Source organism: Pleurodeles waltl, chromosome 4_1 (assembly GCF_031143425.1).
Source record: "Pleurodeles waltl isolate 20211129_DDA chromosome 4_1, aPleWal1.hap1.20221129, whole genome shotgun sequence".
Taxonomy (NCBI): Eukaryota; Metazoa; Chordata; class Amphibia; order Caudata; family Salamandridae; genus Pleurodeles; species Pleurodeles waltl.
In genome coordinates, this window is record NC_090442.1 from 353,103,483 (window position 1) to 353,130,411 (window position 26,929).

At 49.3% G+C, this 26,929-nt stretch overlaps 1 protein-coding gene across 2 annotated transcripts in view; it reads left to right on the forward strand.

Moving 5' to 3' along the window:
• PIK3C2G (phosphatidylinositol-4-phosphate 3-kinase catalytic subunit type 2 gamma) overlaps positions 1-8,827 on the forward strand; it is a 2,001,768-nt gene extending 1,992,941 nt beyond the window's left edge. For both annotated transcript variants that reach the window (XM_069228485.1, XM_069228486.1), the window contains exon 33: positions 8,230-8,827. In XM_069228485.1, coding sequence (XP_069084586.1) covers positions 8,230-8,394 — 165 coding nt within the window. In that variant the 3' untranslated portion in view covers positions 8,395-8,827. The remainder of the gene's footprint in view (positions 1-8,229) is intronic.
• Positions 8,828-26,929: the final 18,102 nt, after the last annotated feature.

The following is a 26,929-nucleotide window of genomic DNA, read 5'->3' on the forward strand; positions in this document are numbered from 1 at the left end:
CAGGAGTCCATAGGGGCTCCAAAGTGGATGCTGCTCATGATCGTGCTGGTTTTGTCTGTAGGGAGGGTGGTCCAGAAGTATAGAGTCTTTGGTGGTTTGATGGGATGAATCTGGGGGGTTGTCGGAGGGCTCGGAGGGTCTTGGAATCCAAAGCTGTCATATATATGTCTTTGATTTTCTGGTGGAAGAAGTTTGCTAGCAGGTCGCAGGTCTTGAGATGGAGGGATGCTTGCTGTTTCTGATTGAGGGTTGGCAAACTCTTTGACCACACAAAGAGCTCTTTGGTGTTGTGAGCGGTGGCCCTGATGCCGACCTGCAAGGTGGCTCTCCTGGTGACGTGGTGGTGGGATTTTGTGGCCACTTTGAAAGGCATGATCATAACAGGAAAATTGTTTTCTACAGGCATTAAGAAAGTGCTTGATCAAATATAATGGGAATGTCAGTTCAAGACTGTGGAAATAGCATGATTAATTACATACCTCAGAGACAAAGTACTATTATTTTATATATATAATGCAGATCACTCAGTTGAATTTCCCAGGTTTTCTAGCTGAATCTTTTCACAGTAAACTGGGGCACACAGAAGGACTTCCCCTATCACCTTCCCTCTTCCTACTTATCCAGTGTAGGAAATGGGTTATTCTAATTTGATCCCCCTTGTATTTGTTGTTTTCTAATTACTTTGTTAACATTTACTCACCAGGTGAGTGGCACAATAGATTCTTTTACAGTAAAGCCTCTGCTGCTCAGCTATGGTAAATGGCTCTCAGCTAGTTACATGTGAACATGTGTGCACACATGTGTAGGCTGAATGTGTGAGATTAGTGCAGCCTGTTATCTGCAGAAAGGAACCATGATGCAGAAGGGGTCCTTAAGGGATAGATCCTGGCCTCATGTAGGCCTTATGATGTGAGTGTGCATTGATAAGATTTGTAGTGCTTACTGAGTCTGTGAAATGTGTGCCACCACACAGTTTTGCTATGGTTAAACATAGAGATGCAGGTCAGGTATGAATCTTAGGGCGAACATGTAACCCATGTTCAGATCCAATGTCACTTTTGAGACAACTGTAAGAATGATCATATTTCCCTGGATCAGCTGAGCCATAATCAGATCACAGGCTTTTGTCCCTCTGACTGGGCCAAGATATTTACCCTGGTGGCCAGCAAGAGGACCAAAGCTCCTCCTCCCCATGCAGTAGAGTCATTTAACAGTGCTTAGACCAGTTCCTGGGAAAGGAAGAAGTGGGAAGGAATTCTTCATCTGTTAAATAACCCTTCACAGTGCACTTGGAATGGGCAAGGATAAGCCCACAGAAATAAAGGAAGATGATCAGACCTCTGAAATAAAACACACAACAGGAGCCCGTTTGACGTTTTGGTGGGAAAGGGACAGGCAGCTGTGTCAATTGGGAGATGTGACAGTTCAAAGAGGAGCTGAGGCTCCCAGGTAGGATCTTTTCATAGACTACTTGAAAGTGCCATCATTATGTGTCCCAGAATGCTACACAGGAGGGCTGGGGCAGGAGTGGAGTGATATGACATCCTAGGACTGTGCAGAGATGTTTAAGTTCAGAACTTTCCATCTCCACTTCCGCACTGGACCTTGAGATGCAATGCTGGAATAATGCCCAGATGGAAGGACGTAGTGCCCTGAAAGTCTGCACGGATGAATTTTGGGACTCTTAAACTTTAGCTTGCACCAGGGACTAGGAACTAGCCACCTTCTACCCCATGAAAAAAAAAGAATTGGAAAAGTGGTCCCTAGGTGTCCTTTGTTCTCCGCAAGGTAAATGCCCAATATTTACAAGTGGGAAAAGTATGAAATAAAAGTTTGCATGTTTCTGTAGTGACTATCTCCCAGAAGCTATTTAACTGGCAGTACTGTTGCTGGATCCAGTCACATTTCAAAGTACAGAATGCAAAATGTAATCTTTAACTTTGACGGGAAACAGCTAGAAAAGTCATTCAAAGTCAATCTTTCACATGTATTTCCAATCCAATTCCTTGGTGAAGTCAGATTTGTATTAAATATGTGGGAAATGTAAATTTTAGAAAGTTATACTTTTCTTGCCCAGTTAGGCTAGTTAGTCTAAGCCTGGGACAGCTATCCTGCCACTGTGCCACTGATAATGATGTATGAAAACTGGTCACACAGCAGAGACAATAGCATGGGTGCGGGTGGTATTTTTCTTCTCCTTGCAGAAAGGGCATTTGGGGTGGGCCCAGGATCTTCATTTACATGAAAGTGACCAAGGTGAGGCCTGTCATTCTCAAGCAAGTGTAAAGTAAGACCTAGAGGAAAGCAAGATTTTGCTCCCCAGACCCACACATGCCAGGCTAGCTCCAACCAATGGGAACAAACCTACCCCAAAGCCATACATAAGAATTGGTAGTAATAGTAACACACATGCACTTCCCACAAGTGTCTAAAAGTAAAGATAGGGTAGTGTGGTGGTGGTACTATGTGACCCAATTGCCTTACTACCACAAGACAAAAAGAAATTGTATCACAAGAATACACAGCATATCAGTATTAGGTAAGGACCACAGCACTCAAACACAAGTATATACAGCAGGTTAAGTATTTTTGTTCTAGTGAGTGTGTCACTTGCTATCTAATTGGATATGGATACTACTCTTCCGGAGTTCTATGGGGCTTTACATGCTCATACTTGGTTATTACTTATAACAACTAGGGATAACTACAATGCATACTGGATTTCCTTCTAGTATGCTACATGTTATCCTGTGGGGTATTTATTTTTCATCCCTGACTAGTTGGGGCACATCTTATACACATCGACTCTTACAATGTGCTTCCTTGTTTTTAATAGAGAAGGGACTTATCATGGTCCTATGAATAACGACACTTAATATATGCAGTTGGAACATTGGAACTTGCCTACCTGTGCAACAATACAGAACAGACAAGTACTGGACCCCAAATTTGAGGGTTGCCTAAACACTTTTCTTTAACACAGGTACTTTTATAAGTACTCCATTTCTCAATATTGCAGACTTGATTTTATCTTTTTTGGCTCAACATGGATCATCCAGTCACAAAGCCCTTACATCTCATTTTCCTATGCAAGATTACTAACCCACTGTTACATCATCTATTCCAGCTTACCCATACTTTACGGATTCTAGTACTTAGGGACATATTGCCCCATACTTTTCGGGAAGATTGACAATAACCAATACTGAGCCCTATTTTACTTGTTCATAACCTCACTTCGGATACTAGTGTACTAGATCACTGTTCTTTTACTTTGGGTATGGTTCTATATGCACCCTTGGCATGCCTTATATGAAAATGTATTTTACTACCTAGTTGTATGATTCACCTGATAGCGGCACTACTTTCTTCCTTATAAACTAGGGATTATTGGCACTGTATAAATATATGCATGGTGCACAACATCACCTCAAAGAAATATATTCCTTTTGCCTTGCACAGCTTTTTTGTCATGTCCATACATTTTAATTGTGTTCTCCTATAAGTATATATATCCATCTTTTTGCAGCCTTGAAAAAGTCACTGTGTGACAAAAAATGTCTTGCCTGTTTTTTGTATTGGATCAACTACAGGCTGCTATTGTATGTATTATAAGCACATAGACTACATGGATTGTACCATAAAAAAGGATTGTGTTTCAAACAGTTCAACAGTAATGAACTGAGTTGTAAGGTACATCCCTTGATATAAATAAACCTATGAGGTTACAAGGAGAAAGTAAAAGACTTCACTCAATCTTATTTTGCATCAAACTTAACCTGTTGTATATGCTTGTGTTTGAATGCTCTACCCCAAAACTATTTTGGAGTGTTCAAGGGAGAGGGGGCTGCTCATTTCCCTGATGACACCTCTGGATAGACACAATGGTTATTTAGAAGAATGGAAGGTTTCCTATCTTGAATTTTAGGAGTAACTTGCACTGTGGGTTTGTTTGCCATAGATCAAACAGGAACAGCTGTAAAAATGGGTAAAGTTATCCTTAGTACTCTTACTCCATTGGCTTGGGAGGGGCCAGGGTTCACCTCTATTGATTGACTACTACAGACATTTTTCCAGAACTCTGGAAGACCAAAAGTCTACCGGGTCCTGCTTGCTGTCCCCCTAAAGGAAAGAACATGCTCTTTCTGTACCCATGACAAAGAAGTGGCTTCCAAGGCTCAGTGGGCTGACCTCCTTTGTTATTACAGAGAAACCCAAAGCTGTAAAACAACCTTTTCCTAAATTATCAGTTGCCCAGTGACTGGTTGGACCTGCACTGGGCCCTCCTCAAGGCCTTTGCTGGATCAAGCCAGAAAGGCATAAGCATCTCCCCCTAAAGTCAGGGAATCTTAGATGAAGAGCTGAGGAAAGGGAAATAGGCTTGTCCACATTGGTTTCAGTGGGTCTTCAGTGACAATGTCTCTAACCTGTGGAGCACTTATTTGGGGCAGTTTGCTGCCTCACCCTGTTGGAAGAAAGGCACTTAAATCTCAGAAATCTCAGTTCCATTGAAAAAGATCTTAAATGACCAAGAAGTATCTGGATGACAGTTGGACTTGGCAGGTAGGAAAAAAACAGCTTTTAACAGGTCCTCACCCAAACGCTATCTGGCTTCGCATCAACTTCATCTGATGCAGCCTTACCCCACTAGAATACTTTTTAAAACTATTTTGTAGACTAAGGCCTTCAATGTGACTTTGGTGGTCTTTTTGTAAGACCGCCGAAGCTGCGGGTGCTGAAAGACCTCCAGTGCTAGCGGTATTAGGACTGCTTCATTAGGACTGATTTTAAAATTCTGGGCAGTCGTGCTGGCGGTTGGCGGTGAAGAGGTGGTTCCACCGCCGGCACAGACACACCAAAAGTACTCTGCACGCTGTATTACGACACGTAATACGGCGTGGCAGTGTACTGATGCGTGCCGGTGGTGGAAGCGACAGGACCCGTCCCCTCCCGGACGACCTCCTTGACGGACAAGGTAAGTGGATCGTTCGACAGGAAGGGGGAGGTGTGTTAGTGTGTATGTGTGTATGAATGTTTGTGGACAGGGTGAGGGGGGGGGTGTGAGTGTTTGTGGATGGGGTGTGAGTGTTTGTGGATGGGGATGGTGTGGTGAGTGTGGGTGTGGGTGTGAGCAAATGAATGCGTGAGTGCAATTGAGCGGATGGAAGGGGTGAGTGCGTGTATGCATGTGCATCTGTATGTATGTGGATGGGGTGCATGTTTGTGTGAGTGAACGGGGAGAGTGGGTGTGTGTGTGTCAGTGGATGGGGAGAGCAGGTGAGTGTGTGTATGCGATGCAGGGGAGGAGTGTTATGTATTTATGTGCTAGTTCGGGGAGGGGGTGTGAATGTATGTTTGCACTGGAGGGGGTAATGGGGCAGTGAATGCATGCGTGAGTGCAGTGTTTGTGTAAGTAGTGTGAATAGGGGTGTATGATGCTAGTGCGTGGGTGAATGGGGGGGTGTTTGTGTGTCTGAGTATGTAGATGCATGTGTGCGGGTATGTAGACATGTGTGCAGGAGTATCCCGGCAACAGGAATGCAGATTCCTGTCACCAGGATACAAGACCACCAGCATTTCTGGCGGTGCGACTGCCAGAAAATGCTGGCGGTCTTCTGCTTCATAATACCACTAGGGGTATTAGAGCGTCCGCCGGGTCAGAGGTGCTCACCTCCAGCTTGGCAGACCACTGAAAAGCGGCGGTACGAGCAGAGTATCAGCAGTCTGGCTTAGGCCAAACAGTCAAACTCTTCTTAAGACCTCCAGACTCGTAATGAGAGCCTAAGTATGAAAGTAAAATGGCATCCCACTTAGTGTATCAGACCTCACAATCAATTGCTGTCAGCCTCAAAGTGCATCTATGTATTTGTTTACCTCAACAATAGACTATCATTGGCTCTTTAAAACTTTTTGGCACTATTTTCACTTAAAACTTTAACAACCTGTATCTCCATTTTCCCTTATTAGATTTTTTTCCATTTTGGTGTCAGTTTGTTTATCATATTTTGCTCTGTTTTTCTAAACTGTTGTGATAATTGTTATTGTTTGTTGTTTTGACTGTCTTGCTGTTTTATTATTGCATAAATATTTTAAACATCGTCCTAAGTGAAACCTATATGCTCTGTGCTGTAACTATCAGGAGGTTGAACTCGGGTTAATTTAGTGACATTGGGTTTCACCTTGTTATGTTAGTGTTAGTATTCATTGAGGTGGCAGACTGCCCACCCCAAAATATTGTACACCTTCTTACATAGGGCATTGGATTAATCAGGTTTACATAATTCACATGTGGACTCAATTGTGGGGTGAGATTTTGCTGTCAGGCCAGGGGGAGCCCATCTTAATAGACAAAAGTTGTTACATTCAGCGCCACATATTACATTAACATAAGGCCATGGTGAGAATTCATTACCCAGAAACACCCAAAGCATTAGCCGTTCTGGCTGGCATGAATGGAGGACACATGCTCATTGGCAAGTTGACACTAGTCTAATGCTCATCATGAATACCTGACACTAATCTTTTCACCTTCAGAAGGCTCAAAAAAGTAAAAAAGAGACTCCAAGGAGGATGACTGCTTCTGGGCAAGCCAGATGACAATTTGTGTGTCATCAGCGTAAATCAATAGTAAACAGCCAAAAGCGAGAATAAATTATTTAGCAGTAGCTGAACATATACATTAAAGCGCAGGGGAGGGACGGGCACCCCTTGAGGGGCATCCAGCATGGAGGAGGTATCTTTACAAAAGAAGATCTCAAGAATCACAGCTCAGTCTCTACCCTCCTTCACCTATTTAAGCCAGTGTCCCAGCAATTTTAGGGGCCCTGATATAATCAAACAAGACGTTATCATTAACCACGTTAAAGGCCACAGAGATGCTGAATGACCACGATCGAGTATGGCTCTAAGTTCTTATGTTGTCAATATTCTAGGAGTTTTAGTGGCTCCTAAGTGAGAAACTGTATTGCCTATCATTAACGATGTTATTTCCACCAAATAGTCCGAATTGTCTAGGAGCTAACTTCTCTTGGTTTTTTGCCAATAAGAGAAACAGAGGCGGTCATTCTGACGCTGGCGGTCAAAGACCGCCAGGGCGGAGGACCGCGGGAGCACCGCCGACAGGCCGGCGGTGCTCCAATGGGGATTCCGACCGCGGCGGTAAAGCCGCGGTCGGACCGGCAACACTGGCGGGCTCCCGCCAGTGTACCGCCGCCCCATTGAATCCTCCAAGGCGGCGCAGCTTGCTGCGCCGCCGAGGGGATTCCGACCCCCCCTACCGCCATCCAGATCCCGGCGGTCCGACCGCCGGGATCCGGATGGCGGTAGGGGGGGGTCGCGGGGCCCCTGGGCAGTGAAATGACAGTGAAATACGCGACGGGTGCAACTGCACCCGTCGCACAGCTTCCACTCCGCCGGCTCGATTCCGAGCCGGCTTCATCGTGGAAGCCTCTTTCCCGCTGGGCTGGCGGGCGGCCTGAAGGCGACCGCCCGCCAGCCCAGCGGGAAAGTCAGAATTACCGCCGCGGTCTTTCGACCGCGGAACGGTAACCTGACGGCGGGACTTTGGCGGGCGGCCTCCGCCGCCCGCCAAGGTCAGAATGAGGGCCAGAGTAATTTGAAACAGAAACAGAGTAGTTGGCAACGTGCTGGATCAAGATTATTTTTCTTCAGAAGTGACAGAAACAGTTTACTTCTTCCAAGTTGAAGGTATCACCTCAGTACTTTAGTAATATGTGTAGTTATCGGCCCTGGTGCTTACTTATGTGAGACATTTCGATTATAAGGTAGTATGCCATATTTCCTATTAACAATGGCAAATGGTCTATTCAAATTATGGGCCTGATTACAACTTTGGAGGACAGTGTTAAACCGTCCCAAAAGTGGCGGATATACCACCTACCGTATTACGAGTCCATTATACTATGGAACTCGTAATACGGTAGGTGGTATATCCGTCACTTTTGGGACGGTTTAACACCGTCCTCCAAAGTTGTAATCTATGGACTCGTAATACGGTAGGTGGTATATCCGCCACTTTTGGGACGGTTTAACACCGTCCTCCAAAGTTGTAATCAGGCCCTATATTTCTTGTTATATTGGGAGTGGTGTTTTAATAAGGTCTGTGTAGTTCCGTAAAACCTTGAGAACATTTTGGCGCTAAAGGTAGTGTATGTTTTTTAATAAATATGTGTGACGTGTCGTTGTTATAATGTTCGTCCTCTATTCCAGATTGAATATTACGGAGTTCTAAAAATTCAAGGTCGCATTCTAAAGCTGATTGTGAAGAGCAAAGGAACGTTCCTGTCAGCCGTTAACATTCACCTGGGCTCTGTGCAGCTCAACGAAGAACGATGGTACCGACTGGGAAAAAACTCTATTGGGGAAAACGCATAGAAAAGACGGTGTTTGTTTCATCACCTGAAGCTTCTCTCAAATACAATGAAATAAGTCATGCATCAATACACCATTGAATTTTAATATACTTGGTAATGCCAGTAGAGCACAAACATAGATTTTCAGACTTCCGCTGGGCTCCTCTATTTATTTCAACAGGATCACCTCATGTGACAATTCTAATGTAGTCAGGAGAAGATTACTTTTCTAATTGATAACCCCATACAGTATTTGCGTTGTTTGTAAATAAATCTAAAATCGGACACATAGGAACAAAGGAAGAGGTAAAAGGTAATATACATTTGCGATATGAAAAATTTGCAAATTTCCTTTAGAAAATATTGTGAAATTCTATTTACATGTTCCTAACTTTACAAGGTTGTCATACGATTTGAAAATGTATTGAGGACGAATAAATATTGCAATAAGTATGCTTACTGGCATCCCTTTTTTCTTTTAAAAATGTGCTATTTTGTGAAAAGAATTTGGCTACAAATAATGTTTTTACAGCCAAATCTCCTTCGAACTTACTAATTGTTGGAAGTTTCAAAGGCAGGCAAATTTGTGCAGAAGTGACAATATTACAATTTCATACACACCACACAAAGGGGCACATTTACAAGCCCCTAGCGCCACCATAGCGTCACCTTTTGTGACACTCCGGTGGCCCTGTGCATTGTACCGTATTTAAAAGGCAGCGCTAAGCCACTTTTTGTGGTTTAACACCACCTTGTAAATATGGCCCCTTCACATGCAGCACTTTGCATGGCAAGGGTGTGCAATGGGTGTTGCTGGGGGAGTTCCACAGCAACACCCATTGCATTTTTATGCTGCCCCAGATTTTTGAGATTTCATAAATCTGAGGCAGTGCCAAAATCTAACACCACCATTGGAGTGGTGTTACTATGGTGTAACGAGGAGAAATGGTTTCATTTCTCCTCATTTTTTGCTCTTTCTATGTGTGTTGCATTATGCAGCACGCATAGAAAGAGCACATCGCCATTGAAGATTGTTTTTGTGCAGCAAGTTATCTCTTCCTGCACAAAAACAATTTAAGGGCAAACCAGCCCTCTGTGCACCATGGAACAAGGGTGGCTGCGTTAGCGCTGAGCAGCTAATTTAGTGCCGGTGCAGGGGAAACACATGGATACGCCATATTCTTGTGAATGTGGCACATCACTGTGTTTAAGTAGTGACATAGGTGGTCATTCTGACCTCGGCGGTAAAAGACGCCTACCGCCGGTCAGAAATCCTCCATAATCCCGCCGCGGTCGCGGAAACCCGCCACGGTCATTCTGACCCGCAGAAGGCACACCTCCGAAAATCCGACAGCCACAACAGACCGCCAGACCAGCGGTCGGCGGAAAAGTGGAGGTGACAAAACCTCCACCGTCACGCCAACAGAAATACGCCCATGCCATTACGACCCACGAATCCACGCGGCGGTCTTTCAAACGCGGTATTCCATTGGCGGGACACACCGCCGCGGTCAGAATACACACAAACGAACAAAACTCAGCCACATTGGCCGATTTGAATACCACACACCTGATACACATACACACACCACTCCCACACACACAATACAATATAAAACACACACCCACATCAACCACAAACCCCTACGACAGAAAATTCTGAAAGAAGGCCAGAGCGAGACACCACCATCCACAAACTAGCAGCCACAGCCACTCAACACCATCACCCACACACTATCCACACACAAAACACACACCACCACACTCAACACACTTAACTACACATACTCCACCCCACACATCATACACACCACCCCATGGCACCCCAAAGACACCCCCGCTTCACAGACGAAGAACTCAGGGTCATGGTGGAGGAAATCGTTCGGGTAGAGCCCCAGCTGTTCGGCACACAGGTCCAATACACCAGCATTGCCCGGAGGACGGAGCTATGGCAGAGGATTGTCGACAGGGTCAACACTGTGGGACAGCACCCCAGAAATCGGGAAGACATCAGGAAGCGATGGAACGACCTACGGGGGAAGGTGCGTTCCATGGTATCCAGGCACAACATCGCCGTGCAGAAGACTGGCGGAGGACCCCCACCTCAACCCCCACAATTTACAACATGGGAGGAGGAAGTCTTGAACATCCTGCATCCTGACGGCCTCGCAGGAGTCGGCGGAGGAATGGATACTGGTAAGTTGAAGCTTCACTACTGCTTCCCCCCCCCCTGCATGCCAAATCATACCCCAACCCTCACCCCCATCCTCGAACCCCACCCTCACCCCCACCACCATCCTCACCCCCACCCTAACCCCCACCACCATCCTCACCCCCACCACCATCCTCACCCCCACCCCCAGCACACCTATTCCCTGCCAATGTCTCACCATCACAACCCACACATCCCAAAACCTAGGCCTGCATGCGTCCACTAAGCATGGACACCCATCACCAAAGCATGCCCAATGCATATACACATCCCCCCCACAAGCCACCCTCACCAAAGCCCCCACACACGAATGCCAGCACTTGGGGACACGGGAACCCACAGATACACCCATATGCCACACATTGAAACTATAACCATACCTCTATACCCCTGCAGGACCCGACCGTCAACACACCGCCGCGGAGGGCCCAGAATTTTCCACACCCCCCACCCAAGAGGCCGTCAGCGATGACAGCAGCTCTGTCGACCTGGATACCGATGACCAGCCCGGACCATCGGGGACCTCTGGACAGTCGGTTCCCCTCACACAAGCCCAGGCCACTACAGACCCAAACCCCTCTGGGAACACCAGCACAGCTCCCACCCAGCGGGCCCATGCCTCTGTCTCCAGGGCGCGTCAATCTGCGGTGTGTCTACCACTACAGGGCACCCAGGATAACCCACCACCCCAACAACAACAGGGACCTGGGGGCAGTGGTAGTGGGCACACCGGCCAGGGGGCAGAGGCCCAGGGAAACAGGGCAACTCGGAGGGCAGCTGTGCGACAGGGGGTGACGGGCCCAGGGAACCCACTCTCCACGAGGCCCTCACCACCATCATGGGAGCATACAACCGCTCCCAGGAGACGATGGCGACGATACTGGCCCGGTTCCAGGAGATCCAGGTACTGCAGGAGGAACACTATCGGGGGTACAGGGACGACATCAGAGCCCTCACCTCCACCCTGGTTACCATGGTAGGGCTGCTGCAGGACCTCGTCAACACCAGGACGGACACTCAACAACACCCAAGGGCCCCTGCCACTAGCCTGGACCAAGAACAGCCAACCACCTCCGCCGGCGCTAGTGGACAGGAGGCCCCCGCACAGCAGCAGCCCACCAGACCCCCACCTCCTGCAGGAGAAGAACCACCCCGCAAGAGGGCCCTGAGATCTCGCAAGAAGACAGAGTAGGATGTCAAGACCCCCGCCAGCAAAGGATACCACCTGATGTCATCCCACTGTCCCACATTGTCACCCTGTCCATCCTTGAACTGCCCATGCTCCATCTCTCCACAGGCCTCTGGACAATGCACCTGTGTGACTGTTACTCTGGACTCTGCCATGGACATTCCTTCACCATAGCCCCCACCCACTTGAAACCACCCATCCCATTTTGAGCACTTAAATAAACACCTATTTTGCACAAAACTATCTGGAGTCTGGCTGTGATTTCAAAATATTGTAATTGACATGACAGTGCAAATATGTCCTTGTACATAGTGAAGTCAACAAACAGCTGCCACAAAGCTGTAGTCCATGGGGAAACGAAGCACAGGACTCGTAGTGGGGACCCCAGATCTGAAATAGGGAGGGAAAAGCCACAACTCAGTCATCATACACTGGGGCAAATAGACAGGCAGCAGAGATGCAGGAGAGTAGTTCACATTTACTAAATTATCTTTGAATTGTTACCTGTGTCCTATTGGAAGTACTGTTCAATGATTCTGTCCCTGTTGTCTGTTTCAGCCCCGTCGTCTTCCTCCTCGTCACTCTCCTCAGGTTCCACCGCTGCCACAACACCACCGTCTCGACCATCCTCCTGCAGGAAAGGCACCTGGCGGCGCAAAGCCAGGTTGTGAAGCATGCAGCAGGCCACGATGATGTGACACACCTTCTTAGGTGAGTACATTAGGGATCCACCTGTCATATGCAGGCACCGAAACCTGGCCTTTAGGAGGCCAAAGGTGCGTTCGATCACCCTCCTAGTACGCCCATGGGCCTCATTGTACCGTTCCTCTGCCCTGGTCCGGGGATTCCTTACTGGGGTCAGTAGCCACGACAGGTTGGGGTACCCAGAGTCCCCCAATAGCCATACACGGTGTCTCTCTAGCTGTTCCATCACGTAAGGGATGCTGCTATTCCTCAGGATGTAGGCGTCATGCACTGACCCTGGGAATTTGGCATTTACATGCGAGATGTACTGGTCAGCCAAACACACCACCTGGATGTTCATTGAATGGTAACTTTTTCTGTTCCTGTACACCTGCTCCCTGTCTCTTGGGGGAACCAAAGCCACATGGGTCCCATCAATGGCACCAATGACGTTGGGAATATGTCCGAGGGTGTAGAAATCACCCTTCACTGTAGCCAATTCGCCCGCCTCAGGGAAAATGATGTAGCTCCTCACGTATTTCATCAGGGCAGACAACACTCTGGATAACACCTTCGAAAACATGGGCTGAGACATCCCAGAAGCAATTCCCACTGTTGTCTGAAATGACCCACTTGCCAAGAAATGGAGTACTGACAGGACCTGCACCAGAGGGGGAATCCCTGTGGGTTGGCGGATGGGGGACATCAGGTCGGGCTCCAGCTGGGCACACAGTTCATGTATAGTGGCACGGTTAAGACGGTAGGTCAGGATAATGTGGCGTTCTTCCATTGTCGACAGGTCCACCAGCGGTCGGTACACGGGAGGATTCATCCGTCTCCTCGCCAAACCCAGCGGACGGTGCCTAGGAAGGACAACATGGAGCACACAGTCAAGCAACCCACAGGTACGTACTCACAGCTAGCACAGTAAACGATTCTCTATGCAGTGAATGGCGTGTCTGAGTGGCTATGCAAGGCCTAGGCCTGTGTGACGCAGTTGAAATTGAGCCATGTGGACCCTCGAAATGGCGGCTGCCTGACCTGTGAAGTGTGACAATGGGATGTGAGGTCAATGCGCTGGCGTGGCACACCGCGGCGGGCGGCGGGCGAAGACCGCGGCGCGAAGCCGCATTGGTTAACATTGAAGCCTATGGGTTTCAGGAGCCAATGGCGAAGGGCGCCGGCGGTGGCGGTACGCACCGCCGCGGTACGCACCGCCGCGGACGTGACCGCCATTTTCTATCTACTTATCCACTTGCGACTTGAACTTTCACAGGAGAGGACCTATACTGCAAGTGTTGCTGTGACCTCGGTCTGGAAGGGACAATGGCTGCTGCGCCTGGGGAAAGGGCCCCTGCCTTCACTGGAGAGGAGTTGGAGAAACTTGTGGATGGGGTCCTCCCCCAGTATGCGCTACTCTACGGTCCTCCAGACCAACAAGTGAGTTTAATTCAATCTGGATTTGGGGCCACTGGCTGGCTTGGGGGCCTGGCGGGGGGCCTGGCGGGGATGGGGGGGCATGTTGGGGCTGGCGGGGGGCCTGGCGGGGATGGGGGGGCATGTTGGGGCTGGCGGGGGGCCTGGCGGGGATGGGGGGCATGTTGGGCCTGGTGGGGGGCATGGCGGGGGGCCTGGCGGGGATGGGGGGGCATGTTGGGGCTGGCGGGGGGCCTGGCGGGGATGGGGGGGCATGTTGGGCCTGGTGGGGGGCATGGCGGGGGGCCTGGCGGGGATGGGGGGGCATGTTGGGGCTGGCGGGGGGCCTGGCGGGGATGGGGGGGCATGTTGGGCCTGGTGGGGGGCATGGCGGGGATGGGGGGCATGTTGGGCCTGGTGAGGGGCATGGCGGGGGGCCTGGCGGGGATGGGGGGGCATGTTGGGGCTGGCGGGGGGCCTGGCGGGGATGGGGGGGCATGTTGGGGCTGGCGGGGGGCCTGGCGGGGATGGGGGGCATGTTGGGCCTGGTGGGGGGCATGGCGGGGGGCCTGGCGGGGATGGGGGGCGTTGGGCCACTGGCAACGAAAATGCAGACAAACTTGAACGTGGTATTTCTCCCTCCCTGTACGTGTCACATAGGTCCGCGCCCATGAGAAGATCGGGATTTGGCGTGCCATCGCCAAGGAAGTCCGGACCCTGGGGGTCCACCATCGACGGGGCACCCACTGCCGCAAGAGGTGGGAGGACATCCGCCGCGGGACCAAGAAGACCGCCGAGTCTCTGCTGGGGATGGCCTCCCAACGTAGGCGGGGTGCCTGCCGTCAACTGACCCCCCTGATGTTCCGGATCCTGGCGGTGGCCTACCCTGATTTGGATGGGCGCGTGAGGGCAGCACAGCAGACACAAGGGGGTGAGTACAAGCATTATCTACTCTGTTGTCGCGCAGTGGAGGTGTCTGGGTGGGGGAGGAGGGCTGTGGGTCCCCCTAGGCCAGGGCGATATCTGTAGGCTGGGCACCCCCGTAAGCCCCTGTGTCCCCAGCCACCACCCTCAGTAGTTTGTCAGTACAGCCATCCCTGGGCCGTGTCATCCATGGGTGCAGTTGTCAACTCTAGGCGTGTAGGGCATGTTCCACGGAATGCGTAGCGGACCCCAAGTGCGCAACTTAGTGCAGGGGGCATCTGTGTCTGTCATGTCCGCTAACTGTACCGGAGATCCATGTACTCAATATCCCTTTATTTCTCTCTCCCCCCCCCTTTTTGTTTGTCTTTCTGTGCTTGTGTGCATCAGCATCATCAGGCGGAGGAGAAGTGGCATCGGGGCAGGAGGGAGCTGCATCTCACATGGCCCAGGAGGGCCATGCCACAGAGTCTGACTGGACCAGTGAGACGGAAGGCGAGGGGAGCTCCACAACGGGGACGACTGGACCCTGCAGCGACACGGACACGTCCTCGGAAGGGAGCTCCCTTGCGGGGGTGGCACCATCCGTGCCCCCCGCCATTACAGGTACAGCCGCCACCCAGCGCACCATCTCCGCCCTCCCAGCAGCCCCTCAGCGTTCGCCCCGTGCCCGCTCTGCCAGGAAGCCGGGCATCTCCTTCGCCCCAGGCACCTCAGGCCCTGCCCCTGTTACCCCCGCTGCCCTCAGTGAGGAGGTCATTGACCTCCTCCGAACGCTCATTGTTGGGCAGACTACCCTTTTGAATGCCATCCAGGGGGTGGAGAGGGAGGTTCATCGCAGCAATGCGTACCTGGAGGGCATTCATTCGGGTCAGGCTGCCCATCAGCGATCGTTCCAGGCTCTGGCCTAAGCCCTGACGGCAGCCATTGTCCCTGTCTCCTGCCTCCCTCTACTAACTCCCTCCTCCCAGTCTCCTGTTCCTCTGCCTGTCCCACCCACACCATCAGACCAGCCTGCACACACCTCAACACCCAAGAGAAGCTCATCCAAACATAAGCACCACAGATCACGCAGACATTCACACACGCAACATTCCGATGCAGACATGCCAACAGTCACTACCACCTCTGTGACCCCCACCTCCTCGTCTCCCTCCTCCCTCCCTGTGACGTCTACACTCACACCTCCATTCACCTCACCATCAGCCAGTGTTTCCATCACCAGCACACCCTCCACTCAAGTCCGCACACGTGCAGTCACCACCCCCACTACCATTTACACGTCCCCTGTGTCCTCTCCCACTGTGTCTGTCACCCCCTCTTCCACACCACACAAACGCAGCCACCCACCCACCCAACAGCCATCCACCTCACGACAGCCTATCCCTCCTGCACCTGCACCCAAAGACAGCAAACGTGACTCACCTACAACCACATCCTCTCCCTCCACTCCCATTCCCACTGTACCTACCACTCTCCATTGTCCCAAGAAACTCTTCCTCGCCACTGCTAACTTCTTTCCTGACCCTGAGCCCCCCCCTCCTTCTCGTCGGGGTAAGAAGAGCACCTCAGCCACCACCAGCCCTGCAGCCCCCTTGACAAGGGTGCAGGGGTATTGGAGCCCACCAGCCCGCATGTCTGGATCTTCGCCCAGCAGCAAGGGGACAGCCAGCCCACCCCCTGGGAAGAGGAGCAGAAGGCGGAAGGGGCGCCGCAGGAGCCCGGCTTCTACATCCCCCCCGGACACCACCCAGACACAGTCACCAGCCACAGCTCCAAAGGGAGGAAAGGGCCACAGACTCCCGACTAAGGAGGGCAAGGGCAGCAAGTCGGAGAGGTCAGGCTGCAGGCCTGCTGCCCAGGAGGAGCCCACCACCCCCATAGCCGCTGCCCAGGGAGGACCCAGCCCAGCTGGCCAGGAGGGCCCCACCACCCACAGCCCAGGTGGGCATTGAAGGAGCACCATCCCCGCTGCCCAGGAGGGCACCACCAGGCAATGAGCAGTTGGCCATAGACCGGCCGCCGTCTCAAGCACCGCTCCGCTGGGCCCCGCCGTCTCAAGCACCGCTGAACTGGGCCCCGCCGTCTCAAGAACCGCTGAACTGGGCCCCGCCGTCTCCAGCACCGCTCCGCTGGGCCCCGCCGTCTCAAGAACCGCTCCGCTGGGCCCCGCCGTCTCAAGCACCGCTGAACTGGGCCCCGCCGTCTCAAGAACCGCTGAACTGGGCCCCGCCGTCTCCAGCACCGCTGAACTGGGCCCCGCCGTCTCAAGCACCGCTCCGCTGGGCCCCGCCGTCTCAAGAACCGCTGAATTGGGCCCCGCCGTCTCAAGAACCGCTGAACTGGGCCCCGCCGTCTCAAGCACCGCTGAACTGGGCCCCGCCGTCTCAAGCACCGCTCCGCTGGGCCCCACCGTCTCAAGAACCGCTCCGCTGGGCCCCGCCGTCTCAAGCACCGCTGAACTGGGCCCCGCCGTCTCCAGCACCGCTGAACTGGGCCCCGCCGTCTCCAGCACCGCTGAACTGGGCCCGCCGTCTCAAGCACCGCTCCGCTGGGCCCCGCCGTCTCAAGAACCGCTCCGCTGGGCCCCGCCGTCTCAAGCACCGCTGAACTGGGCCCCGCCGTCTCAAGAACCGCTGAACTGGGCCCCGCCGTCTCCAGCACCGCTGAACTGGGCCCTGCCGTCTCAAGCACCGCTCCGCTGGGCCCCGCCGTCTCAAGAACCGCTGAAGTGGGCCCCGCCGTCTCAAGAACCGCTGAACTGGGCCCCGCCGTCTCAAGCACCACTGAACTGGGCCCCGCCGTCTCAAGCACCGCTCCGCTGGGCCCCGCCGTCTCAAGAACCGCTCCGCTGGGCCCCGCCGTCTCAAGCACCGCTGAACTGGGCCCCGCCGTCTCAAGAACCGCTGAACTGGGCCCCGCCGTCTCCAGCACCGCTGAACTGGGCCCCGCCGTCTCAAGCACCGCTCCGCTGGGCCCCGCCGTCTCAAGAACCGCTGAACTGGGCCCCGCCGTCTCCAGCACCGCTGAACTGGGCCCCGCCGTCTCAAGCACCGCTCCGCTGGGCCCCGCCGTCTCAAGAACCGCTCGGCTGGGCCCCGCCGTCTCAAGCACCGCTGAACTGGGCCCCGCCGTCTCAAGAACCGCTGAACTGGGCCCTTCAAGGCAAGACCCGCTGAACTGGGCCCTTCAAGGCAAGAAGCGCAGAACTGGGCCCTTCAAGGCAAGAAGCGCTGGCCCTTTGGCAGACGTGGCAGGGCAGGATCTGTCTCGGGCAGGGCTGCAGGATGTCCTCTGGCCAACATGCCTCCTCCAGTGGCAGTGGGGTCTGTTATGGACTGTATGGACTGTGGCTTTGCACTCCCCAGGATGGCCCAGTGGGCAGGCCAACCACTGTATGGACTGTATGGACTGTGGCTTTGCTCTCCCCAGGATGGCCCAGTGGGCAGGCCACCCACTGTATGGACTGTATGGACTGTGGCTTTGCACTCCCCAGGATGGCCCAGTGGGCAGGCCACCCACTGTATGGACTGTATGGACTGTGGCTTTGCACTCCCCAGGATGGCCCAGTGGGCAGGCCACCCACTGTATGGACTGTATGGACTGTGGCTTTGCACTCCCCAGGATGGCCCAGTGGGCAGGCCACCCACTGTATGGACTGTATGGACTGTGGCTTTGCACTCCCCAGGATGGCCCAGTGGGCAGGCCACCCACTGTATGGACTGTATGGACTGTGGCTTTGCACTCCCCAGGATGGCCCAGTGGGCAGGCCACCCACTGTATGGACTGTATGGACTGTGGCTTTGCACTCCCCAGGATGGGCCAGTGGGCAGGCCACCCACTGTATGGACTGTAAGGACTGTGGCTTTGCACTCCCCAGGATGGCCCAGTGGGCAGGCCACCCACTGTATGGACTGTATGGACTGTGGCTTTGCACTCCCCAGGATGGCCCAGTGGGCAGGCCACCCACTGTATGGACTGTGGCTTTGCACTCCCCAGGATGGCCCAGTGGGCAGGCCACCCACTGTATGGACTGTATGGACTGTGGCTTTGCTCTCCCCAGGATGGCCCAGTGGGCAGGCCACCCACTGTATGGACTGTTTGGACTGTGGCTTTGCTCTCCCCAGGATGGGCCAGTGGTCATGGAGTCCCCTCGTGGATCTGGCGTCGTGTACTCAAGTGGCTGAGGTGCCCCCCCTTCCCTTCCCCCTGAGGTGCCTGTCCTATTTTCTTTCTGATGCCCCTGCAGTGTTCTCTCCGTGGAGTTCTTGTCGTGGGACTGGGCCTTGCCCCTTTGCACAGGACCCCTGTGGTCCACGGACAGTGGTTGGACTACATTTAGTAGCTGTATATATTTTGTACATAGTTTATTTATTTATTGGGATTACTGGTGTCCATATTTCAATATATCTGCCCGTTTATGATCTCTTCTTTTGGTCTTTGCATCATTTCGGAGAGGGGGGTTTGTGGGTTGTGACAGTGATCTGTGGGAATGCATTGATGTGTGTGTTGTTGTGGGTATGGGTGGGTGGGTGTGTGCCGGTAATCTTTTCCCTCCCCTGTGTCGTAGGTGCAGTACTCACCGATGTCTTCCGCGCCGCCGGGCGTGCTCCTGGTACAGGAGCAGGTATAGGAGTGCGGTGATGACCTGCAACTCGGGTTCCATACTGCCGGAATCTCGCGTGGAGTGCGTAGAGGTGAGCGTTTTCCCGTTCGTAGTCTGTTTCCGCCGTGTTTTTATCGGCGGTGCTCCCGCCCCGGAAAAGGTGGCGGATTGGTGGGTCGTAATAGGGTGGGCGGTACATTGTCTGCCGCCTGGCTGTTGGCGGGGACCGCCGCGCTGTTTGTCTGTCCCGCCTGTGCGGTCGGAGTGTTAATGCGGCGGGCTGTGTTGGCGGTTCCCGCCAGGGTCAGAATAGCATATTTTGGACCGCCGGCCTGTTGGCGGCTTGGCCGCCGCATTATCACCGACCGCCAGGGTCAGAATGAGGGCCATAGTGCGGTGCTGCCAATTTTGGCTCAGGGGCTGAGCTGCGCCACTTCTTGTAAACATGCACCAAAATCTGAAAAAGAAATAACGCACCTTGATTTATCCTTTGCGACCTTTTCAAAATAAGGGTGTTAGTTTAGAATACTATAAATGTAAGAATTGGCGCAAACAAAAGAAGCAGAATAATAACCTCCCGTACATCACTTGAAGAGTTTTCTAAGACAGCAAGCTTTTAAAAATATAATGAAATTCAAATAAAGGAAATATAGAAAAAGGTGAACGGAATAGCAGAAAACATTGACCATATCTATAATAATTTAATAAATTACTAATTTCCCAGATTAGGTTGAGCAAATGCATTTGCACATATATGTTTGCTTGATAGATTTTGCGAAGTAGTGTACAACATGGCCTGTATAAGATGTGATGCAGAGATTGACAGCAAAACAGTGGCAATTTGAGATTTAGTTTGCATGCCCTGATAGAAAATGAGCAGTATGATTTATATGTGTGATTTCTGCACCTCTCCGCACACGTGTGGTATATCACGTGTATCCTTCACCCAGTTTCCTCCTAATATGCATCAACGAGGTCGCTTCATATCACGCCCAGGAGCATGAAACTTGTCACAGCTTGTGTCACCCAAATGGCAGTGGCCACCTGTGCAACTCATCATCCTGAACTATGCTGTAACAATTCTTAGTGGGTCAATTGCACCATCAGATATTCAATGATACATCATCTTAACATCCCTAGCTCTCTGCACGTGTACGTGTGGCTTAAGGCATTGAGAATGTCTATCTAAGGAAATGTCTCTCTCTCACTGCCTTGTGGCATATGTGTGTACTTGCATATAGGCGTTAAACAATGAATGCTTGTATCTCCTTGAGCATGTATTTGTATATGTGTGGGAGAGCATTAATGGGGTTGTATGCGTACATTCATGGGAGTGTGTAAGTACTTCTGTACATGCTGGCTGATCAATGTGTGGGTATCTGTTGTAAGTATAGCAATATTCTTTCCTCACAAGGCTGTTAAGTTGTATAGAGGATAACATATCAGTGTTTGAATTCAACAGTGAAAAGTGTAGTTGGAGTCTGTCGTGGGACATCTACTTAGTGCAGCAGAGGGCTTCGTGAAATTCCTATGGATACCAGATGCATCGAAGATGATGTGGGAGCACTCCCTTCTTATAAGGATTTCAGCTGTTCATATTGTTAATGCCAAGGTAGTGAATAATTGATGAGCGTCATCAGACACTGGCAGACCCTTCACGAGCGCCATGTGTTTGCGCCTCTGTGTTCAGTGTGTGCTGCTGTACCAACAGTGTAATAAATCACTCTTATTACTGGACATTCAGGTGCATCTGCGGGCAGTATAAAATCACTTTAACCTCGCATGGCTGCCTATTTTTAGTGACGCTCCGCTAATGTTAATATGATGGTCCTACTTAAAATATTCATTGATATGCATTGGAATTAATCAATAATTTGGACCGAAATATTTACATGGTAAGTGAATGCTTGTTTGCCTATGCTGTAGAATGAGATGGTGTGTGTCAGTTCAGATGTTTGGGTGTATCGGTATATATCTCTCTATAAATTCCATTATATTACTCATCCAGCCGCAAACATACAAACAATAGACCTGAAACCTAGTAGTGAGAAAATGCATGTAATTTGCTTTTGTTAATTACATAAATACATCATTTAGCACTATATTTTAGTGCAAAAAATGTCCTCAAGTCAACTTTTGACAGGAGGGAACATTTGCACTAAAATAATAATGCAAACAAACAAAAGCATTGTGGCGACAGCTGCTTGCGTTCTGTCGTTTCTGAACATTCACAGTAAGGTTGTACCGCGCATGGCGCATAATTATACGAAGTAGCGTAATGGTGTTATTTCGGGAATTACACACGTGTAAAGCGAAATTCCCGAAATTACGCGAATTAAGCTACAGTAATTGAAATTTCGTGCAGGCCTACTGAAAACCCATACAAGCAGTGAAGCACAGCTTTCCACAAATACACATATTCATACTGAACAGTGCTGTCCTTGGCAACCATTTCCTTAAACATACTAATGGCGGCCCCCCAGATTCACTCCTGCATGTTTATTTTTGGTCCCTGCTTTCTCCCATCACTCTTTTTTAGTCTTTCTCCTTCTCTTTCTTTTCCCATTTTGTGCTCTCTCGTTTCATCAGGGTCAAAGTCTGATGAGAAAAATAAGTGATGGTACCCAAAAATGAGTGCCAGTTGACCCCACCTGCAACCCCCAGTACATATTAAGCACTGCTCGTGACAGTGGCCTGCTTGCCACTGATGGCCTGATAGATTAAATATTCAAAGTGCTGGAATGTTGACTGATATTTTGTTTCAACTGTCTACTTGTAATTGATAATTGACAAACTTAATATTTTCATGAGTTAGATTCATACGATTGTTAAGCCACTTATGGAATAACAGTGAGATGTTACATCGTTTCTTAAAAGTACATCTTTTTGCATCACAACTTCTAAACACCAGTCCATCAAAATTCTGTTGTAGCATCGATAACCTTTTGCTATTGTAAAAACATTATAACAGCTCATTATTTTTGTGTTAGTCTGTTGTTAAAAATTGGGTCTCTAGTTGGCAGAGATTTAGACTCTGTCCAGTTAGGAACCACAGTCCTAGCCAGGTTAGGTCAGATAAACACCCTAAATTAACTTATGCTCACTCCCTGGTACCTTAGCACAGAGCAGTCCGGTTTAACGTAAGAGGCAATATGTAAAGTATTTGTGTAAAACGTAATTACAGTAACACAGTAAAAGACACCACAAAAAGACACAACATCAGTTTAGAATAGATAATATTTATCTGATTAAAACAAGACCAAAATGACAAAAATCCAATAAGTAGATCCTGAGATATGCAATTTTAAAGATGTAGGTGAAAATACCACAAAGAAGTGCACAGCACCAACAGTGGTTATCTAGTCACACTGGACCAGGAGAAAGTCACAGGTTCAGGGCGGCCCCATGATGCAACACTGGCCGGCAACAGGGACCCATTCGGGACCCCTGAGCACAGTACCTTAAATCCTGGTGCACGGTCTGTGCAGCGTTGCTTTGTGAGGCTTTGCGTTGCTTCACAGCAGTTTCAGAGTGGCATCCTTCCTGGCAGCACAGCGATCCGTCTTCCTGGCAGAGTGTCCTTTGTTTCAGTATAATCTGAGTTGGTGGGGTTTGGGGTCCAGTATTTATACCTTGATGCCCTGGATCTGGAGGGTGCGAAAAACTTCCAGGCCTTCCTTTGAAATGCACAGATGCTGTTCCTCCCCTGTCCTGTCCTGACTCCAAGCTGGCTGGAGTGACAATACAGGGTGGTTACGCCCTATTGTGAGTAGACTGAACAACCCTATTCAGGTATGAGTGAGGCAGTGCGAAGCTCTGCCCCCATTAAGACAGTTAATGACCCATGAAGACCAATTAAGGCCCACCAAGTCACACCTAAACTCCCATTGTGTGTGGCTGTATAGAGGGAATGCACGCAGCCCAACTGTCACCCAACCCAGGCATGTTTTCAGAGACAGGCAGAGGCACAGAATGGATAAAGTAAGAAAATGCCAACTTTCTAAAAGTTGAATTTTCATACTTATAATTTAAAATCCGACTTTACCATAAATTGTGATTTTAAATTGTGAGTCCAGAGACCCAACTCCACATTTCTTTCTTTTCCTATTGGGAGTTACACTTAATTGATGTCTTAAGTTAATCCCAATGTTATCCTACCGGAAAGATGAGCCTTCCCATTGTGAAAAACTAATTTAGCAGTTTTTCGCTACCTGAGCATGTTAAACTAAAAAGTACATGCACAACCTTTTAAATACACTGCACCTTGTCCTTGGGGCTAACAAGGGCTTACCTTAGGGGTGAATTATATGTAATAAAAAGGAAGGTTTTGGCCCGGCAAGGGGGTTCACTTGCCAGGTCAAAAAGGCAGTTTATAGCTGCACACACAGGCCCTGGAGTGTAAGGTCTGAGTCATGTTTAAAGTGCTACAGTAGAAGGTGGCACAATCAGTGCTACAGGCTCACTGGTATCATTTATTTTACAGGCCAAGGGCATATGTAGTAAACTTTACTGGGAACTTACTGTTTTAGAGCCATTTTATCGATGCCTCTGGGCATGTTCTTTTAGCACTTAGGCCTGCTGCTTGTGCCCTTTAGCCTAGTAAAATTTTATTTGATTTAATTTTATCATTTTATAATCGGCCACATTCTTGGTGGTGTTTTATTTTCTTTCCTTTTGCCAAGGAAAACATTACATTTCCTAGTGGAGCATTCTTTCACTCTGTGCTTTCCTCAAGGCTGCAGCAAGATAGGATTCCCATCACAAGTGGTACACTGTGCCTTTAACATTCACAGAAACACACACATTTTTATGTGGGGCCATTTTTTCAAAACATCAGTTGCTTTATTATAAAAACATTTCCCTGTCCCATGCTAATTAAAGGGTGGTTTCAGCCAGATGACCATGACCGCATGTTCTCTGACTTTGTTACAGCTGCTCGCTGAGTCCATCGATTCCATGGCCCACATGGGGATGGTGTCTCTATAGATATCAGGCTTCTTCACTATTGTCATAGTCAGGTATGGGGGATGATGTCTTCCCAGGGGTGCTCTAACATAGTTTAGATAGGAATTGCATTTATTGTGCATAGTGACACTTTTCCTGTGTTTACCTTTTCTTGTAAACATTTTGATTTTAGTATGTTTCATCTTTCTAATTAATGCATTTCATGCCATTTTGTCTAAGATGCAGCTGATTTCATAAATCTTATTGAACCATGTTCTGCCTCTGTGTGTCTTTGCATGTGTGAGACTAAGGTGACAGAAAAAAGGATGAGATTAGATCCACCACGATTTCCCTGAGAAGTCACAATGTCATGCGCCAAGTTGCCACAAATCGTTCTTGCTCCTGGGCAGAGATGAGGTGCTGCTATCTGGCCAAAAAAGGATGAGGCCGACAGTTGTCACATGGTGTGGGACTGGACTCAGTTCCCTACAATTCAGGTGATGCTGTCGCCCAGATTTAGCAGCCTCATTGGTACAATGAGAGCCAACACAACATTACAAGTAAATTAAATATGGCAATGGTGGTTAAACTAATGTTCCCATGTTTAGAGGACATGCACCATAATACTGCTTAGCAGCGGTAAAGTGACTAGAGTCCTAAAACTAACATCACAGGGTCAGAAAACTAGGAGGAAGAAGGCAAAACGATTGGGAATGAACCTGCCGAAAGGGCCATTTCCAACATCTATTTATTGATGTCTTTCTCATGTAATTTGCAAACTTTGAAATGGTACCACATCATGTATGCCAATAACAGTAGATGCAATGAAGTATTCCAACAATGTGTATATGTCTTGAAATGTCCAAATGCCCATAGTGCAAACAATCCTTTATGCAAAATGTTAGAAATCAAATTGATTTGAAGCAGGAATCTTGTGAGATATAACAACAATTCTTTTGCTCAGACCCATGTACGTAACCCATCTTTGCTAGCCTCTTCTTCCTTATAAATCTTGATTCACACGTGTTCCCTATTCACTCTTCCACTACCTCTCTCTCAGACCCATTTCTATTTATCCTACCTTTTTATCTCTCTCCATTTTCATTACTTCAACATTCTCGCTCTTACTCTTTCAGTTCTCATCTCTCGAACCCACCTCTCCCTCTTAGTAACTATTCTCTGTTTACTCTCTCTACATCACCTCTCCCTGTCCTCTGTTATGCATATTTCTACATTACAACTCTGTCACTACATCTTTATATCACTCTTTCTTCATTTCTGTTGCTCCACTTCTCTTTTTTCCGTACTTTACCCCTCTAAACTTTCCTCCTCTCACACCCTTCCTTTTGCCTCTCTACGTTCTTTATCTGAAAGCTGGACATGTGTGCTTCATAGAAGCTTAGTAAGCATAGCGGAATGTCCAGTCTTAACCCTGTTTTATCATGAAGTTGGTGAAAATAAAAGCTAAAATTTAGACTCTTTTATTTCTACTTTTCACCTCTTCTATCCTACCCTTCTCTCTTTATTTCTCTCTATCTCCAAATTTCAGTGTACCTATCACCTCTTAATATACCTCCATAATCTTTTACTGTGTTCTGTTTACTCAGTTTCCTGTCAATATAGCTCTGTCTACTTCCACTTCTCATTACCTGTCTCTCATGACCTCACCTCTCCCACTTTCTATGCCTATCTCTGTATTTCTACCACTATATAAACGTTCCCTATTCCAGGTCATTTTGTCTCATTGCTTAGTTTACTTTACTTTTCTTCTCTGACTGCAAGGTGAAAGAAGTTTGTAAACACTAGTCCCCATGTTAAAAAAATAAGCAGCAGAAGACATAGCCTGACATTAGACCTCAGTCTTTGAAGCCCAACATATGTGACAAGATAAATGCAGAATGTAAAATCCTCTTTATTTATTGCTTGGACTTTCTCTACCCACCAAAATCAGCTCGCCACCCACCAGTGGATCACAACGCACAGTTTGGGAACACTGCCCTAGTCCATTAATCATCCACCAAGTAACAGTTACCATTTTTTCCTACAATGGAGGAGTAGGCTATGTAGACACTATATTCCACTTGAAACAACCGACTTCCAAGCACAAAACAGTGTCCTTTACTAATGGTTGTTTTTTGGCACTGTTGGCTGACAAGTTTGCCCGAGTAGCTTTGAACTTACTGTTTTGCATTCCTCCATTTCTGAAAATTGAAAATATAATTCAATCTGTTGGTCATCATGAAGAATTGAAGTAGCTGAAATGGGTAATAAATTCTAAGTTATTCCGAGAAGGGTGGTGCCTATTATATATTTTCAATACCCAACAATCTTTGAGATGGCACTGAAAGGATGGCATAGTGTTGACCAAGCAGCAGTTAGCTAAAATGTGTGTTGTAGACATGACGTTGTGCAGCAACCAGAAAACAAATGTAAGTCAAAATGTCTAAATGTCAATAAACTATGGAGAAAGAAAACCTTGTACTCTGAACCAAGTAGGTGTATCATACATTGTTATGGCAAAAACCCTCATCAAAGTTATTTATCCTAGGAGCTCAGCTTGCATTTACCTCTTGCACACACCTAAT